Here is a 19,401-nt window from a genome sequence, read left to right on the forward strand (position 1 = left end):
TATGTGTGTGGTATGTATATATTCATACACACACACACACACACACACACACACACACACACACACACACACACATTGGACTTGCTTTGTAGACCAGGCTGGCCTCGAACTCACAGAGATCCTCTCTCTGCTTTTCAAGTGCTGGGATTAAAGGGTTACACCACCATGCAAGGCTGTCCTGGAACTCAGAGCTCCACTTGCCTCTGCCTCCCAAGTGATAGAATTAAAGGTGTGTGCCAGCACCACCAGGCTAGTTTGTTGTTGTTGTCGTTGTTGTTGTGATTTCTTTCTTTTTCTGGATGGCCTTGAGTAAATCCTGGTGGTCTAGTTCTTTCTCGTAGGCTCACTGTTTCCAAGTAGGATTCAGTGACTGATGACCAGTTTACCTGCCACCGCCCTTGCTGAACCTGCACCTGGGAATAGAGACAGAAAAGAATGAGTCACCTTTCCATGATTTGCAGAACTTCCTCTCCCTGATTCGCTCTCTCGGCGATCTATTCTGCTGTATCCCTAGTTAACGATTTTAAAGCAAGAAAGTGAAAAGTTCATTACCCACCCAGGGCACATGAGTCTTGAGCAGCTAGCCCGTGATCTTGATGGCAACCCAGAAAGCACGCTGCCGTAGGAAGAGGGGGAACAAAGCAAACAGGAGTCCAGAGCTAGGTAAACAGCATCAAGAAAGAGCCCGGAAGAAGTGCAAAGATCTTATCAACACTAGCAGTGCCAACCTGGGCCAGGGAAGGAAGGAGCCAGGGTGTCCTGGAGGCAGAAGCTGATGATGTCTGTGTGCATGGGGGCTGGGGGCTCATCTCCCCAGCTTTCGTCCACCCAGTGTACTGGCCATCTGAACATCTAGCTCTCTTTGCTCATTTCTAGAACTTTCCATAGACCCCTCTCCTTGCTTGGGAGATAAACAACTTTCCGTGGGTACCTGAACTTATGCACATGACACATGCGCTCTCTCTCTCTCTCTCTCTCTCTCTCTCTCTCTCACACACACACACACACACACACACACACACACACATTGAGTGAGTGTGTAGTCAATCTGTCTTAGCTAGGCATTGTAGTTTTTAATTCATTCATTGTTTTTTATTCTTTTTTTAATATTTATTTATTTTATGTATATGAGTACACTGTTTTCAGCTGTCTGCAGACACACCAGAAGAGGGCATCAGATCCCATTACAGATGGTTGTGAGCCACCATGTGGGTGCTGGGAATTGAACTCAGGACCTCTGGAAGAGCAGTCAGTGCTCTTAACCACAGAGCCATCTCTCCAGCCCCCTTCATTCATGTTTTTAATCCCAACACCAGGGAAGCAGAGGTAGGCAGATCTTTGTGTGAGTTCCAGGCCAGCCTGGTCGACATAATGAATTTGAGGCCAGCTAGGGCTATATGGTGAGGCCCTGTCTATAAGACAAAAAGACAGAACCCTTAACTTTAAGAGGATGGATATTGCGGTCATGAACACCTTCATATCGAGGTCTCTTACAAGACTTCCTCCTGTCTGAGACCCCTATGACTTTTTCAGGATAGCAGCCATTGCCTGATTCCCTAACCCTAACCCCAAGCCTAAGCCTGTCTATGGCTCATGGCTCATGGCAGATCCTCATTTACGGGGCTCCCACCTCGTTCCTGCCTTTCCCCAGCAGATGCACCAGCCTGCTGAACTCTTTTAGCCTCTGATCTTACCATTCGGTGGATTTCAATTCTCTTGCTGAGAGCGTCATAAATGCTTGTTCAGTCCGGAGTCTATGCCACCTGCAGAGAATGTTAGTAAAATGGAATCCTCCAGTGGAAGCTGGGAGCGATTTCTAGAACATGTCATTTAAGAAGTGGTCAAGGAGACAAGGACAGAGAGCCTAGAGATAAAGTTGCGTTTGTGAGCGGTCAGTCAGTGTTCTTGAGAAGTTGTCAGAGTGGAAGGATCTCCCTCTGCTTCTCTGCTTACAGGACCGAGGACCAAATCTAGGGACCCCGTGCATATTAGGTGTCCTATGGTCTTCTGCTGGACCGTACCTGTAGCCCTTGGATGGCTGAAATAAGCAAGACTCTCTTGTTGTTCTAGCCTGTTGATCCATTTCTGGTCAATAAAACTGGAAGGTACCGTCTGGTCTGGGGTGCTCACCAAGGAGCCTCACTGTCCCAAAATGTCACAGGAGGCTTGTTTGCTTGTTTTTCTTCCAACGATGCATACAGAGTTGACAAGATCATCAGCTGCTTGTACACAAGCTCTGTGTTGTGTATCAACAAGGATTTTTTTTTCAACAACCGAGCTTAATGTCACCCCGCCTCTTCCTCCTCTTCCTTTTCTTCTTCCTCATCTCCCCTCCCCCTCCCCCTGTAGACCAGCTCTGAGTTCCCCTCCTGACACTCTTATTGATGCCCCAACCCCCTTATTCAGTCTTGAATATTTAAGCCACTGACTGGACAACAGTGTGTTGCTGAATAGGGGCAAGAGAGAAACTTCAGGAGAATGTGGCTGATAGCCGGAGAGAGTATCTGGTTTTGCTAGGCGTGCAGGAGATGAAATGTTCTTTTGTACGTGGTCAGGAAGCAAGCAGATAATCTACTGCAAATAGCTTTTCATACATACCAGGCGTGTTGAATTTGATCTTTCCCATCAGTGGTGTCTAGAAAACCTCTTTCAGGACCGATTTAGTTAGAAGAATCCTGTAACCCATTATTCAATGGTGTTATCGCTTTTGGGGGAAAGGTCTTAATCCTTTATTCTCCATATCGAAGTGAAGTTGAAATGGCCAGTTTGTACCATTTAAAAATTTTAATAATAATAATAATAATAATTAATAATAATAAATGCAGCCTAAAAGAAATACCAGTGTGGGAGTTGCTGGCTGTAATTAAAAGTCTGGGACTTTTCAAAAGAATAATTGGAGGAATGTACGGAAGACCACAGCATATAAACCTTAGCTACGTTCAACTACGAGGCCATTAATCTTAGATAATTGAACGATATTTTATCATTGTTGATGCACAGCTTAAGTTATAGATGGTTTTGGCTGTCGGTCAAATACCTGTCTGGCTTCAATAAAGTCATCGTGGGATCATTTCTGGCAACAAACTCGCCAGTGTCTCCTTGAGTATTCGAAACCATAAAATGCCTTTTGAAAACAACGCGTTAAAGTAAACCGTTGAGGACTGTATACAGGACGCTTCCCTTAGGTTAGTAGTTCCCCTCCCTGGTCTTTCCCTCCAGTAGTCACGCCCGTGTTTCTGTGCTCATGGTGGGCTCCACGCCCTCCAGAAGCGTGAACGTCCTCTGCGTTGTGTATCTTGGTTTCTTGATCTGCCAGCCTGGTCGGCGTAGCCCCTCCAGCCTCAGCAACATAGGGTTTCCATGGGCGAACTCTTTCCAGCCCAAACACCTGCTGCTGCTTAAAGGGCTGCGCGCACCGCACCTCGTGGAAGATGTGTGGGCGTGACGAGAGCTCTTAGAGACGGGGACAGTTTGACTGTGTGGGTGTGTCTTAAACCATCTACGGCTGGAGATTCAGTTGGGAGAATTATTATTACCTAGTGCTGGCCATCCCGTGTGATTCCTGATTGGGAGAGCAATTCGAGGCAGAGTGCAGGAGCACTGACCCTAGTGGAGGGTTGTAGAGAAAGCAGAACCGGGAGGGGAAGTCCGCAGGTGAGCTGCGGCTCATAGCGGCCTTTCCTTTCTCCTGACCACGAAGGAGAGAAGAATTTCCCTGGCCTTGGCTCAGCGGCTCCCGCTGCCCTAGGAGAGCTGCGGGAGTGGGGGTGGGGGTGGGGGGGGTGGCGCAGACTCTCTTAGCAGTGAGGCAACTCGGGTTGCGCAACCTTCCCTACCGGAGATTTAGTCTAGTCCTTCAGGAAAAGCCTCTGGTCCCATTTAGGAGCCATTTTATCACCGGCATCTGGCAGGTTGCAATGAGCTATTTTTCAAACCTGCAGTATTTACAGGGACAAGACCGGGCTGCTCCGGGGAGGCCGGGACGACTTCAGCCTTCCAGTTAATGGATACATAATTGAGGAACAACGTGGAATTAGTGTCATCGTAAATGATCTAGTGTCTCAAGTTAATTTCACCCGTTTTTGTTCCAAGAACATTCGAGTCAGTCATCTTGGCTAGCCGGCTTCCACCAAAAAGATTTCTTTTCCATCCAGCGTTTCAGACATAGAGTTCAAGTTCTTGGCCCTTTACAAGTTGCAGGAGCGTGTCTCACGCCTTGGCTTTTGAAAAAGGTAACATGTTATTCCTTGTTTTGCTTCTAGGAAGCAGAGGGTTGAGGAAATGGCTTGGGCGGGTGCATTAATGCAGCCGAAAAAGACACAGACTCCCTCCCTTGGGACCCGCGCGGCCCCGCGCTCTTTCCGAAGGTGCCTGGCAAGGCGTCCGGTTCCTTCGGACGCTCCGGGTCCAAGTGCCTTAAGCGGAGGGTCTCTGGCGCCTTCCTTCGCCGTCTGGGAACAGTCTGGCGGGGTCAGGGACCGGCGGGACCGCTCAGGAGAGGGCTCGACTGCGCCTCGTTCCTCGGTGCCAGGGACACCGTCGCGGGGGCGCGGCCAGCTTCCCTAGGATAAGACTTCCCGCCCCGGGGGCAGGGCGGTGCACTTCGCCGGTCCCCTCCTCAGTTTCGGGCGGTCACCAGAGCTGAGTAAGCCCGGTGGAGGGAGCTGGGCAAGGATTTCCTGAGAGCGATGGGCAGGAGGGGCGGGGGCAGCAGGGCACCGATCAAGGACGCTGAACCTGCGAACCTGCCCCGGGACCCGCGCGCCTAGCGCCACCGCACGCGCGCTCCGGCCCCCAGGCCACCCGCCCTCGCCGGCCCCCGCCCCTCCGGGAGGAAGAAGAGGGTAGGTGGGGAGGCGGATGAGGGGTGGGGGACCCCTTGACGTCACTAGAAGGAGGTGCCGGGGTAGGAAGTGGGCTGGGGAAGGTTATAAATCGCCCCCGCCCTCGGCTGCGCTTCAGCGAGGTCCTCGGGAGGCTCGGAGCGCGGTGGCGGACACTCCCCGGAGGTAGTGGTGGTAGTGGTGGCAGCGGCTCCGAGCGGGCTCCGGGACTCAAGCGCAGCGGCTAGCGGACGCGAGACTGGGAGGATCCCCTCCGCCCCCCACACCACCTCGGCTGCAGGCGCGAGAAGAGCTCTCGCGGCGCCATCAGGAGCAGGAGGGGACCGGCTCGGGCGGCTGCTCCGTCGGCCTCGGAGAGCGCGGGCACCGGGCCAGCAGGCCGCGTCGCGCTCACCATGGTCAGCTGCTGGGACACCGCGGTCCTGCCTTGCGCGCTGCTCGGGTGTCTGCTTCTCACAGGTGAGACGCGCCGGGGACCACGAGTTGGAGCTCGTCGGGGTTGGGCAGCCACGGGGTGGTCCGGGAGAGCGAGACTACAAGCGGGCAAGCGAGCTCCGGCGGGAGCCGGGGACACTTGTAGCAGTGGGTACGCCTCGGGACACACATCTTTTTTCCTCTCCCCCAGTGGGCGCCGCTGGAAGTTGGCATCACTGTTCAGACTCTCCTTAGCTCCGCGCTGGGGTCAGAGCCAGATTATCTGCGGAGTGCACCCGGAGCCGCTTGTCCCCTGCCAGGCTCTGGGGTAGGCGCTCGCTCCGTAGACTCTGGAAGTGCAGATCACCACACTGGTGGACCTTTTTGCATCCAGAGCCCGCTCCCCGGCTGAGGCTGAGTCCTCTAGGGTTAGCTAGAGCGAGCTAGATGTCAGAGAGGCTGCCCGGGGCTGGACAGAAGAGGGCTCGATAGCGATGATCTCGCTCTACCAGAGCAAAGGAGGTCAAATTTGGGAAGGATCCCGTGCCCGCGGCGAGCAGATGGAGCCAGCAAAGGGCCAGCTCTGGTTCCCGTACCCGCTTGGGACCGTCCGGAGGAAGTTGGGGAACGTACAGCGGGCACAGTTTCTTCCCCGCAGTTCGCTGAGCGCTGTCTCTCGGGTGGGGCCTCCGCGGGTGCGGGCCGGTGTGCGGTCCAGGTCGTCGGCGTGAGTGACTCAAAGCGCCCGGCAGCCTAGGGTCCAGTCTTCAAGTTTTGGAAATTTAAGCCCTACCTTTAGGTTATGAATCAAGGGGGGAGGACCTGGCAATTTGGACCGAAAGCTGTGGTTTAAGGAGTAGGTGAGGTATGCACATCGCCTAAATCAGCCTTCACTGGGATGTAAAAAGCGCTGGGGAGGTGGAGGGGAGGACGGATCAGGGACCAGCAGATTTTAAGAGCATTTAATGTGGAGACCTTTGTCATCCAAGGGTTAAAAAGCTGAATGGAGCTCGGGAACTCTTAACTCCAGGTCTGCAGGCGCGAGGGGCGAAGGATCCTGTGAGGTCGCTTTGGGCAGAGCCAGATACCAGAACACCTTTCTTTAAAGCAACGTGGTTGGGGAAAAAAGGTAGAGAAGAAAGAGTCAGGATTGTAATGGCCCCAGAAAGAAAGGCAACACGGATTTTAAAGGCAGTAAGAACGAGCCTTTAGGAATGAGAAGACTGCACTTCCTTTCAAAGTAATGAGCAGGGGTTTATAATTAAAATGGATTGAAATGGTAAAGCCAGAACTCGACATGGGCTGGCTAGGTTCTAGAACAATGATATTAAACGAGTTCTTGTATTTTCTATTTCTCAAATGTTTTTGAAGAGCTGCTTATTCGAAATATAATCGCTTAGAGAGTTTAAATACTAGTTTACTATATAAAGGCAAAAGCTAGCTTAAAAATTACTGCAAACCCCCAAGTTATAGAGGGGGAAAACCCATGTCTCATTGGATTTTCTGCTTCGCACACGTGTCTTTACTTTTAAACTTTAAAGCGTGGTTGGTTTTAGCTAAGCGTAATTTTATATGGGGTTGAGACCAGCAGAGGCAGATTGAAGCAGTACAGAAACGGTACGGGTAACGGGTAACGCACGGAGTCGCTTTGCACCGGCTAGCCAGGCGCTGAGCCCCATCGGGTGTTAGAGCCTCTTTATTAGTTACGAACTACAATACTTTCGGGTCCTCTTTGTAGCTATGGAGACCACTGTCTCTTAAAAAGTTCAGTCTCCTGTTCAAGGTTTAAGACACCACACTCTTGTTTAACTCCATACCCTTGATTAACACCACACCAGCGTGCACTTCTTTTGCTCACCTCTCTCTCTCTCCTTCTCTCTCCCTTCTCACCCCTTTATCCTTCCCTCTCCCCCTCCCTTACTTTTCTTTAAGCAGCTAACATTTGGAGTTTGGTAGAACTAGTTAGAAATACTTAAATTTTGGGATTGGGGTGTGTGTATGGTAACTCTGAGTTAAAATAAAAATAATGCAAATATTAACAGCCAGGTGTGAGGGCTACATCCATATTCCAAGAACTCAAGACCTAAGGCAGAGGGATGGTGAGTTCTAACCAGAGACATTGGCTCTGAAGGGAGTCCCTTTCTCGATAAATTAATAATAATAATAATTATTATTATTATAATTATAATTATAATAATACCTATTTCAAAATTGAATAGAATGCATTTCTCATACATAGTTTTACATAGTGGTTTCTATTTTTTTTTCTCCAAGACTTACAGAGCTGTGCTTTTCCCAAAATGGCATATTTTAAATGGGACTCTTATGGTTCATGTTGCTTTCCAACTGATCAGTCATCTTGCAGATAAACTGTGAACTAGGGTTTCTTTGAAAAAAATCTTTTTAGTGCAGCATTAATTTTTTTCCTGGTTGAAAAGTCTTTAATAGGCTATATAGTTTCTTTTCAAATGATTCCCCAACTGGCATTTTTTTTCTTTTAAAAATTGGCAAAATTAAAAAATATAGTTGATTTTCCCCCCCTCTATGCAAGAGTTTCTCTGTGTAGCCCTGGCTCTCCTGGAACTTACTCTGTAGACCAGGCTAGCCTCTGCCCTCCCAGTGCTGGGATGAAAGGTGTGGGCCACCACTATCTGGCCTAAAAATATGGTTGATTTCCGAAGGCTCCTTTTCAACTCTAAAATTCAGTGACTGAATTTCACAAAGCAAACAGAATGGGGTCCTTCTGTTTTCCAGGTTCCCTGCCATTCTTATGCCTGCTAATGGGCGCTAAGCCATTTGACACTGTGGCTGCCGAGCTGGGGGGTTGCTGTCAGGAATCACACCTGATCCTTTTCTCTGGTAGAAAGTTCTAGACCAACCAATTAACCTGGTCTTTAGTGGGCTTCCTTTTTTGGGGGGTGGGAGGCTGGTGGAGGAGGCCATCCCAGATGCCTCAGGCATAGATCATTAGCGTGGGCCTTTTGTTTTTCCTCAGCAGAATGCGTAACTACGACAGGGACTAAGTCACGTTAACCACATGGAAGATATCTGTCGCTTTAACCACCCCCACCCCGTATTTCTTGCTTTAAAAAAAGTTAATATTTATTAGTTTTTGTTTGTTTGTTTGTTTTTTAAAAACAGCTATGTTCTAAAACTGTTCCAGATTACAGCAAGGCTACTACTAAACCTCTTATTTAATAGTTAAACCTATTTTTGTGACTTCTAAAAGACCAACCAAGTAATTATTTTTCCCCCCTCTCCAAAACTTTGGGGACATTTCTGAGTCCTCGAATGTGTATAATGTGGAACTTGAAGTGATATATCTATTCCCCCCAAAAGGCTTTATAGTGACACTTGCCCCCTTCCCTCTGGAAAGGTGGTTCCTTGGGAGGAAATTGTGTGGTGTAACCCAACAGAACTGTGGCTGATCCCTACCCTGGCTTTGCAGTCAAGCTAAGAGAGAACAGAAACAGAGCAAGCGGTTTCTGTGGTGCTCTTAATGTGTGCAAGAGTGAGCCCAGGGGTGAAAAGGGATTCAGGAAGCTGGGAACTGGTGAGCAGGGTTTATTTGGCCCAGCACACAGTAGGTGATGTGTGGTCATCGCAGGTTAAGAACCATTTTTCAACGTACTTGATACTGTGCATAGCGGAAGAGGATATTTGAAGAACACACCAGGCTCTCTTTATTTTAAGTAAAAATTATACCAGGAGCAGCTGACATGTTGGTTTAGCTTAGCAGAGCAGAGCGGCTCCTGAGGAAAGACTCCGGCCCTGCCAGTTGCTTTCCAGGACAGCGGTGGAGGCCGAAATCAGTGGTTCCTTGGATGCCGCACAGTGATTGAACATTAAATTGCTGGACTTTATTCCAGACTGAAGGAAGGGAAGGAAATGGGAGGAATGGAGTATTTGAAGGAACCGGAGAGAGAAGCCTCTGATTTAGCGTGAGGCACCGTCGGGGGCGTGTGTGGGGGTGTTCATTAAGGAAATGGTTCTACTCAGTCTGCTGAAGACAGTGAGTTAGACATCCTGCATTGTTGCTGGGCGGATGTGGGGGTGGGGGGGGACGTCAAGAATTCCTGGGCATTTCCCATCCGCCTTTGCAAACCTGGATGCTTGAAGACCATTTCTGATTCCTGCCTCTGTCTTCCATGTCAGGCTCCTTGAGAGGGAGACTCGACCTTGTCTCTCTCACACACATTTGTTGTGAGAGTGCCTTGGGGCTCAGCTCCTGGAGGGTACAGCAGTTCTGTGATATTTTCTAGCTCCGAAGTTGGCCAGTGGCAGACCCAGGATGACACCCTGAAGGTCCACCCATAGTTCACATTTCTTCTGCTTTTGTGCATATTCTCCACTCGAACAAAGTGGGGAGACCCAATATTCATTAAATCGTGATATCTGCATACATTTATAGTAGTAGTAGTAGTAGTAGTAGTAGTAGTAGTAGTAGTAGTAGTAGTAGTATTTTGTGGTGCCGGGGATCAAATCTGGGCTCTCTCAGTCGTTCAACAAAGGCTCTACCATTGAGCTACTCTCCCACCATCTCCTTAACCATGAGATTGTTAAAGCTTATGTCCCACTCCTTCCCAAGGAGTTAAATTAACAACTTCAGTGCCCAGTGGTCCATGCCTCTGATCTCAGCCAGGCCAACACAGAGAAACCCTGTCTCAAAAAGACCAAAAAAAAAAAACAAAAAAAAAAAACAAAAAACAAAAACAAAAACAAAAAACAAACAAACAAAAAAAACCAAAAAACCAACCAAACAAAAAATAAATAAAAAAAAAACCCAAAACCAAACAAAAAAATCCAAACAAACAAATTTAAAATCTATAGCCGCTTAGTAGCCCACGAAGTTATCTAAGAGAAGATTAATTTTCCTTGTGAGCCCTTGGGCTCCTTCTTTGGAGTAGCCATGGTTTATGGTGCCGATTTAATCTGTCATTCGGTCCCTCCACCTTCTGTCCCACCTATGTTAACTCTGCCCCTCTTTCCTACTGCTGGACCACCTCTGAGATCATTGGGCTCCTTGTCAATCCCTCCCTCCCTCCCTGGGAAACCCTGGGCAGCAGGGCAGCTCCTCCCGGTAGCCAGACAGAATGAGGGCTTCTCCCTGCCCTCCCTGGACCGGAGTATGCAGCTTCCTGTAGGTCTCTCACCTGCACTGTTTGCGTGTTAGCTGCCTGTGCCTTTCCTCTTTGGGGAAGAGCCTGTGTCTAAGTTCTTGGAACCTTCAGAAATGTTGCCGGAGAGGAGACATGAGTAGGTCACCACACAGCCCTCTCACAGACGCCTCTGAGAGTCAGGTATGCTTTCATTCCTGTTTGTCCTTGTGTTCTGGTCTGCCCGCTGGGCCTCTGGGATTATTTAATGGATTCTTCCCAACAGCTGTCTGCATGTGGGGCATCACTCCTTACCCCATAAGCATGCGATTATTTTCTCCGTTAACAATTGAAAGGAAATTAAGGACTAGAAGGATGATTTGGTGACTAGGAGCAGTTACTCTCCAGGAGGCCAGAGTTCCGTTTCAGCACCCATGTTGGGCAGCTTGTAACCACCTCCAGTTCCTGAAGATCAATGCTTTCTTCGAGTCTCGGAAAGAATCCCACACAGGGCTGACGTGCAGACACAGGCACACCATTTTAACAAACGATTTATTTACGATTTAATGTATATGAGCGCTCTGTCTTTACCCACACCAGGAGAGGGAATCAGACCCCATCACAGATGGTTGTGAGCCACCATGTGGTTGCTGGGATTTGAACTCAGGACCTTTGGAAGAGCAGCCAGTGCTCTTAACCTCTGAGCCGTCTCTCCAGGTCCACACATCAATATTTTAGATGAAGACATTAAACTCAAAGAATAAACCAGACAATAAAACTGACAATAAAACTACAACCTCTGAATTTATTTCTTTGCTTCTATATTTATATATTTACTTTTATTTCATGTGCACTGTTTTTTTTAACCTGCATGCATGTCCGTGTGAGGGTGTCAGATACCCTGAAACAGGAGTTACCAATGTTTGTGAGCCACCGTGTGGGTGCTGAGAATTGAATCTGGGTCTTCTGGAAGAGCGACCAGTCCTCTTATCCTCTGAACACTTCTCTAGCTCCCATCAGTAAATTAAAAAAAAAAATCTGTATTTATGGTCTGAGCTGAAGTCGGTCCTTTTCTCCACCCTACCCACACCCTGGACAAGCTCCAGTATTCTTAATATAATATGTTCTATAGCCAACAGTATCAGTGTATGTGCATACACGCATGTGCAGACACACACACACACACACACACACACACAGTCTATCAGAATTGGTCATTTTCAAAATCCCCATGTGCTTTTTATTTATTAAGTGAGGGATTTGTGGTCATCTCCAGGACCAGGGTCCATCTCTGCCCTCACTCCCTAGTGATGGCCTTTGGCTGTGTGATTAGGAGACAAAGGCCAGGCTGGCCCCTAGCATTTCCTGGCTCCCACATGGGACGTCTGCATCCTGTTCCTAACCTCTTCACACAGACTCAGGCTTAGCTCCCCCCTCCAATCACAGCAGGTAGATGTCATCCTAAGGACGCAGTAACTAACCAAATGATCAGTGTCTCGGAGAACATGGATTTGGGGGAGAACAGCATTAACTATCCGAGCTTTAACAAGAAATGAAGCTCTATGAGGCATTTGCTTCCAAACACTCGAATGAACACCAGGGGTGCTCACCACCATTCTCCAGAATCTTTGACTGCAAAGTGGGGGATCACTGCCTGGTACTGTGGCTGCCGGACCTCATGGTCGACCTCCGGCTGGGAGGCCAGTGTGTTTTGCACCCGTACTCTGCCTGGCCTCGCCATGGCACAGCCCTGGCAAACACTTTAGAGCCTCTCCACAGATATTCACACTGCTCCCAGGTCTACCTTTCCCCCACATGCGTGGGATCTGCATGGGATTTCCTTTCAAGCCACAGACCCACCCGTGCAGCCTGCAGAGGCAAAGCTTTAACAATGACCAGATTCTTTTGTCGAAAGAGGCCTCAAGTGAACCTGGCATGACCTGGTTCTCCTTGTACACAAACACAAAGTCACTCAAACCCGACACCACTTTCAGCGAAACCATGATGAGGACTTAGCCCGCCAAAGGATGACTGGAGCTGTAGAGCCCTGCTCCCCAGCCTGTTCGTCTCCTTTAGGAGCCGTAAGTATCTGTTCACTGCCTCCGCATCCCTAACTAGCTTACTCCAGGGTTGGGGATTTAGCTCAGTGGTAGAGCACTTGCCTAGCAAGTGGAAGGCCCTGGGTTCAGTCCCCAGCTCCGAAAAAAAAAAAAAAAAAGATGCCTCTAACTAGCTTACTCCATGATTTTGGTGGGACCTGAGCATTGACCATTTTAAAGCCTGAGGGGATTCTAGTAGCCAGCTGAGACTGAGAATGACAACTTAAGGGCTGGAGAGATGGCTCCGCGGTTTAGAGACTTTGGTTAAAGTCCTCAGGTTTGGGCAGCAAGTGCTTTGTACCTGAGCCATCCTCCCACCCTCTGACAGTTTGCTTCTCTAACAAATTCTGGGGAAAGCTGAGAGACCTGGTGTCCTTGGGGACCACAGACCTGTGGCTCGTTATCAGGGCCTGGGTATGTGGGAGACAAACTATCCAGGTATTGATCTGGAGCAGACTCTAAAGAAATTATGTCTAGACTGGTGGGGAGGAAACCGTTTTCCCACCAGAAAGAGTATGCGTCAGTGGATTTTGTCAGAGGAAATGCCTAGACACCAAGGACAGAGCCCCCGAGTGTGTCCAGGCAATGTGACTAAATCAATTTGCCTTAAGAGTTGCTGTGTTCTGATGGTTGGACGGCAGGAGCTAGAAGCCGGGATTGAATGCAAATTTAGACAACACAGCCATCAGTGTCCCCCAACCCTGTTTTCCTTCACATGGCACTCAGCCCCCCCTCTTCCTAGTTCATCACTGGTCATGGTCCCATCCCAAGGCGTTGCTGTGGGCTCTGCAAGGTGCTGTGTGAGGAATGATTGATGCTTCGTTTTCACTCTGGAGACTGTCTCTGTCTCTCCGACTGCGGTCAGTGCCCTTGACTTGGGTGACTGACTTCTGGACCTGCTAGGAAAAAGCGCTGATACATGACGGTCGGATCTGCATTGTCCAAAGCTACGGCTTTGTGTGATGTGATTCTTGAATCCTGCTTGGGAGACACCAAATCCCTTTTCTCGAGAATACTAGGGATTCTTCTCGGGAGTTCGATGGGATCATGGGTGGTGCCGTTATCCTCAGACACAAGAGTACCCAGCCCCTAGTTTCTGCAGGGAGGAGGCTAATAGCTATTTGTATCTTCCATCCATGGGAACGTAGCAAGCTGTCCCCACATGTGGTGGCCATGTCAGTTGGATACATCTCAGAATGTTGCAGGTTGGGCATCTGGGCTCTTTGCTGGTAGTTCCCTTTAGCGCCTGCCTGGGTCTCTTGGACAGCCACAGTCCAAGGCAGTTTCCCTGAGAACTTGGTACTTGGGTCCCCTCCTGTGTGGCCTTTCCACCCTCAGTGGTGCAGCTGGGGCTCTGTGTCACGGAGGCGGGAGCTTTTCTACAGTTCATTGTCCAGACTGCAAAGTGTCTGAAGGCCTGCGTTTTGGAATTCCCACATCACCCTGTCACATTCTATTGCTCAAAGCTAGACCTGGCCCAGATTCTTGGCTGGGGAGGTGGCTTCTTCTGAGGGGAGGGACAACTCCGTTGACACTTGCACTTTGCTTTTCCGTCCTGGCTAGAGTTTGGCTAAGAAAATTATAGTAGCTGATAAATAATAGTGAGTGCTAAAAAAAAAATGTCTTGGCCCTTACAACGGGGCCTGGGCAAGATGCTACACTGACCTATGGGACAGGGTTCCCATTCATAAATCTTGTTCGTGGCACACAGGCCAGGGTTAACTTGGCACGCTACGTTGGCAGAACAGACTCTTAGGATTATTGTGACTCCAGTGAGGGAGCCAGCTGGTCCTGGAGACTGAGTGTCAACAGCTCCCCTCCCCTTTCCTTCTTCCCTCTCTCCCTTCTCCTCCTCCCCATACCTTCCTTTCTCTCTCTTCTTCCTCCCCCTGTTCCTCCTTCTGCTCTTCCTCTTCCTCCTATGTTTCTTCTTTGTGTTTTGGTTTGGTTTGGTTTGGTTTTAGCTAAGGCCTCACCGTAAAGCCCTTGCTGCCCTAGAACTCAAGTTGTGGCCTCAAAATCAGAGAGCTCTGCCTGCCTCTGCCTCCCTAGTGCTGGGATTAAGAGCATGTGCCACCATGCTCTGCAGCTCTGTCGCTTCTTGAAGTCTTAGCCCATGGATTCATGACCCTTGACCCTTTTCTGTAGAGACAGAGAAGCTGTGGTGGGAGGGTGTGTGAAGCGAGCTCTACCCCAACTGACAGGCGCTTTTGCTTACACATCTCACTGGGCCCCAGGAGTAGGTATGGCGCTCACGGCACTGAGTGGTTTCTACTGAGACTGTGGTGAACGGCACGGTCCCACCTTTATTGCCACCACATTGGTGCCAAGTGGAAGCAGGGTACAGAGGCTCTCTTTGGTACACCAAGCTTCTAGGAAAGTGATGGCTGTCTCTGGTAGTACGGAGCGCTGGACTTACTTGAACCTGCTTTTGTCAGTCCCTTATTTCCCTCTTGGTGTTGTGCAATCCAATTGAAAAGCAGAGAAGGAGAAAGAGCCTTCCCGGGGTTCAGAGGCGGTGTCTGCTTTCGCTGGGGCGCCCCAGTCAGTCTGTCCTTGGACTTTTGTCATCCTCACGGAACGTGAGAAGCCACTGCTACTCCATCTTAAAACGGCCCTGGGAGATTTCACCAGCGTGTGTTGAAGATACTGTTAAGATCTCGGTTAAGGCAGACTTTTCTCCCTGTGGGCTTTCTTATCGTGGATAACCAAGAACACTCACGGAGATGTCAGACTAGGATCCCCAAAGCCATTATGAGCATGTCCTTCCAAAGTGCAAAGGGTCATTCAAAGGGCTGATGGTGGTACCTGAATCTGACAAAGCTCTCATGGAAAGGGTCTGGAGTTAAAGTCGGGGCTGCCCTCTGACGGTTTCCAGGAACCCCGTGGTAAAAGCCAGGGCTGCGCTCTGACGGTTTCCAGGAACCCCGTGGTAAAAGCCAGGGCTGCCCTCTGACGGTTTCCAGGAACCCCGTGGTAAAAGCCAGGGCTGCCCTCTGACGGTTTCCAGGAACCCCGTGGTAAAAGCCAGGGCTGCGCTCTGACGGTTTCCAGGAACCCCGTGGTAAAAGCCAGGGCTGCGCTCTGACGGTTTCCAGGAACCCCGTGGTAAAAGCCAGGGCTGCCCTCTGACGGTTTCCAGGAACCCCGTGGTAAAAGCCAGGGCTGCCCTCTGACGGTTTCCAGGAACCCCGTGGTAAAAGCCAGGGCTGCCCTCTGACGGTTTCCAGGAACCCCGTGGTAAAAGCCAGGGCTGCCCTCTGACGGTTTCCAGGAACCCCGTGGTAAAAGCCAGGGCTGCGCTCTGACGGTTTCCAGGAACCCCGTGGTAAAAGCCAGGGCTGCGCTCTGACGGTTTCCAGGAACCCCGTGGTAAAAGCCAGGGCTGCCCTCTGACGGTTTCCAGGAACCCCGTGGTAAAAGCCAGGGCTGCCCTCTGACGGTTTCCGGGAACCCCGTGCTCCTCCAGCACCCTCTACACCCTATGCTCTCAGAGACTCAGTGCTTCCTCGGGGTGAGGCGGCCATGTCCAGAAGTGTGTTCCACACAAAGGTAAATGCTCTGTGTACCAGAGGGAGGGTGGACACTCATTCTGTTCCCCAGAAGGGGGAGGGGAAGAGATCCAGATTCAGGGAGACTCCTCTGCAGGCTTGAAGCATACAGGCTTCTTGGTAACCATCCAACATCTGCACTTTCAGCTTTGATGGAACCCTGAGGCAGGGGGATAATTGGATGACTTGCCGAGAGCCACACACTGTGGATCGTTAGGCTGCAATTCAAACGTGTTTTTCTTGACTTCAAAATCAGCCCTCTCCTCGACATTTTCCTAAAGTAGCTTGACTGCGGAGGCCTTGGGATTCAAGAAAAGGCAACAGGCTTTGTTTTGGGGGATTAGAATAAAAAGTCAATGCATCTGTGGGAAGACAGTAGTTCAAAGGCCTTTGGAAGAGACAGTTGTTTCCAGTCTGGGGTTGATTGTCTCATCCCAGTTCTTGTATATGAATGACACTGGAAGCTTGTGTGTATGTGTATATGTGTGTTTGAGAGTGTGTAGTAGGTGTAGATATGTTTATATAAGTATGTGTGAGTATATATATGTCTATGTGTGCGTATATGTTTATATGAGTGTTATGTGTGAATGTATGTGCATACTTATGTATGTGTGTATATATGTGTGTGAGAGTATGTGTATGTGAGAGTCTGTATGAGTGTGTATATATGATGTTTGTGTGTGTAGGTATACGTATATGTATATATGTGTGAATGTGTATATATATATATTTGTGTGTGTGTATGTATGTGTGTTAGTGTGTATATGTGCAAGTATGTATGTGTATGTTAGTGTGTATATGTCTATGTTTGTGTGTGTATATGTATGTGTGTAATTGTGTATGTGAGGGTGTATGTGTATGGTTGTGTATTGTGTGTGTGTGTAATTGTGTATGTTTGTGTGTATGTGTGTGAAAGTGTATATGTGTATACGTAAGTGTAGATATTTTATATAAGTATGTATGAGTGTATATATGTCTATATTTGTGTTTATATGTTTATATGAGTATTGAGTGTGAATATATGTGTATATATTTATGTGTTTGTGTATATATATGTGTGTGAGTGTATGTAAGAGTATGTATAAGTGTACATATATGATGTTTGTATGTGTTTGAGTGTAATTGTGTTTATGTTTTGTGTATGTGTATGTGTGTATGTGAGTGTATGTATATGTATGTGAGAGTGTGTATATGTGTATGTTTGTGTGTATGTGTGTGAGCGTGTATATGTGTATGTTTGTATGTATGTGTGTGAGCATGTATATATGTATGTTTATGTGTATGTGTATGTGAGTGTATGTGTATGTGTGTATGTGTGTGTGTATGTTTGTGTGTATGTGTATGTGTTTTATTGTATATATGTGTATGTGTGTATGTGTGTGTGTTTGTGTTGTGCTGTTGGGCTGGACAATGAGCAACTCTAAGCATTGGACAGCACTCTCTGACTGAGCTGGACTCAGCTGCACCTTGTGGTATCCTCTCTCTCTCTCTCTCTCTCTCTCTCTCTCTCTCTCTCTCTCTCTGTTCAGACCTGCAAAAAGTCAAGAAAGAGAAAGAAGTATTGATTTGTTTGTCCTAACACCCTGAGAGTGACAGACACTGTTTTATCCCCAGAGCAGACCACAGTTATCAGAATCTGGAGAGAATCCTGTCCCGCTACCTACTGAGGACGTTTAGTTTGTGTGTCAAGGAAAGTGCCAGAAAGTGTGTCCAAATGCAGTCACATGCTTTAGATGACTTTCCTGTAGTGCTGTCTTTTAAGGATTTTTTACAGTGTTAGCCTCCTGTCCATAGGGAACTCTTCTAGAACCGGGGGAGGAGGCCGTGCTTGCAGGCTGAGCAGCTGTATTACCTGAGATGGCATGTGAGTAGCCGTGACACGGTGTGAGGCTAAGGACTGTTATGCCCAAGTTGTTGCTAGATAGAAATTAAACGCAGTCTCCTCCCCACTCTGTGTCTCCCTCTGCTGTAAAAAGGACCCCAAGCGGGGCACTTTCCACACAGAGTCACTTGGAAATAAACTGGGGAAATTCAGGAAATGAACAAGAGTGCCAACCTTGGGAAATTTCAGTTTTTCTTTAGCTGAACTGACGAACTCCGTGACCACATATATCATTTTCTCAGGGGCAGCAAAAAATTCAGTAGGAGATACCACAGAAAGGCCTGTTCTTGGAAGGATTTGGAATCCTGGGTTTTCTCTCATTATTGCATGATGAATAACACAGATCATGGCAACTTTAATTCTCATTCACAGCCAGTCACCACCCTTCCGATTCCAATTAGACACATGCTTAGAAGACTTCTTATTTTGCCTGGTGTGTGACTCACATCTTCAGTTCCAACACTCAGGAGGCAGAGAGAGAGAGACAGACAGAGAGAGACAGAGAGAGAGAGAGAGAGAGAGAGAGAGAGAGAGAGAGAGAGAGAGAGGCAGAGAGAGGCAGAGAGAGGAGAGAGGGAGGGAGGCAGAAAAGTGCAGAGTCAGAGGGAGAGGCAGAGAGACAGAGGCAGAGGCAGGTGGCTCTCTGTGGGTTTGAGGATAGCCTGGTCTACATAAGCAAGTGCCAGGAAGATTCTTTTATTTGAGGACATTTTAACCTGTTCCCTCAGAAGGTGCCCTCTCATTTTTTTTATGAGAACAAATACAGGTTTTTTTTTTTAGATTTATTTATTTATTTATTATATTTAAGTACACTGTAGCTGTCTTCAGACAGACCAGAAGAGGGCATCAGATCCCATTACAGATGGTTGTGAGCCACCATGTGGTTGCTGGGATTTGAACTCAGGACCTCTGGGAGAACACTCAGTGCTCTTAACCACTGAGCCATCTCTCCAGCCCACAAATACAGTTTTAATTCACCATGCTTCATGCTTAGTCTTGAATAGATCCTTGTGCTTTGTGGATAGTGTAGCAAATTTTATGGAGGTGACCCACTCAGGAAAGTGAAGAGTTCGGAACTGACAGCAGTAAACAGCATGTGCTTAAGCACAAAGTGAGAAGAGTTTGGATTGTTGATGGCAGAGGTCTTCTGGATTTTTTGCTCATCAACTGTTCTGTGTCTAAGTATCGTCTCCTAAGAGGTCAGCTCTGGTAGGGAAATCACTAGGCAATTGAATGTTTCTGAGCCATCTTTGCTGCTGTGAAGTCCCCCTGTCATGTAGGAGGCACTCGGGAAATGCTGAGCTGGCAGACCCGTGCTGTGTCTCAAACCGTTCTGGGTCTCAGAGGCATCTGCAGGAGGCTCCTGCTGTTCACTATCTAAGCGCATAAATGTGCAAGTGGAGGAGGTCGGAAGAGCACACCCAGGAGTGGAAATAATTCTTCCTCTGTGTGTGTGTGTGTGTGTGTGTGTGTGTGTGTGTGTGTGTGTGTGTCTGTCTGTCTGTCTGTCTGTCT

General features: G+C 48.6%; 1 protein-coding gene across 4 annotated transcripts in view; it reads left to right on the plus strand.

Annotated features, from left to right (window-relative positions):
• The first annotated feature begins 4,960 nt into the window (after window positions 1-4,960).
• Window positions 4,961-19,401, plus strand: part of Flt1 (Fms related receptor tyrosine kinase 1) — a 173,375-nt gene continuing 158,934 nt past the window's right edge. For 2 of the 4 annotated variants that reach the window (XM_087579212.1, XM_087579213.1), the window contains exon 1: window positions 4,961-5,303. In XM_087579212.1, the coding sequence (XP_087435338.1) occupies window positions 5,240-5,303 (64 nt within the window). In that variant the 5' untranslated portion in view covers window positions 4,961-5,239. 4 annotated transcript variants of the gene reach the window in all.

This window comes from Rattus norvegicus, chromosome 12 (genome assembly GCF_021556685.1).
Source record: "Rattus norvegicus strain SHRSP/BbbUtx chromosome 12, alternate assembly SHRSP_T2T, whole genome shotgun sequence".
Taxonomy (NCBI): domain Eukaryota; kingdom Metazoa; phylum Chordata; class Mammalia; order Rodentia; family Muridae; genus Rattus; species Rattus norvegicus.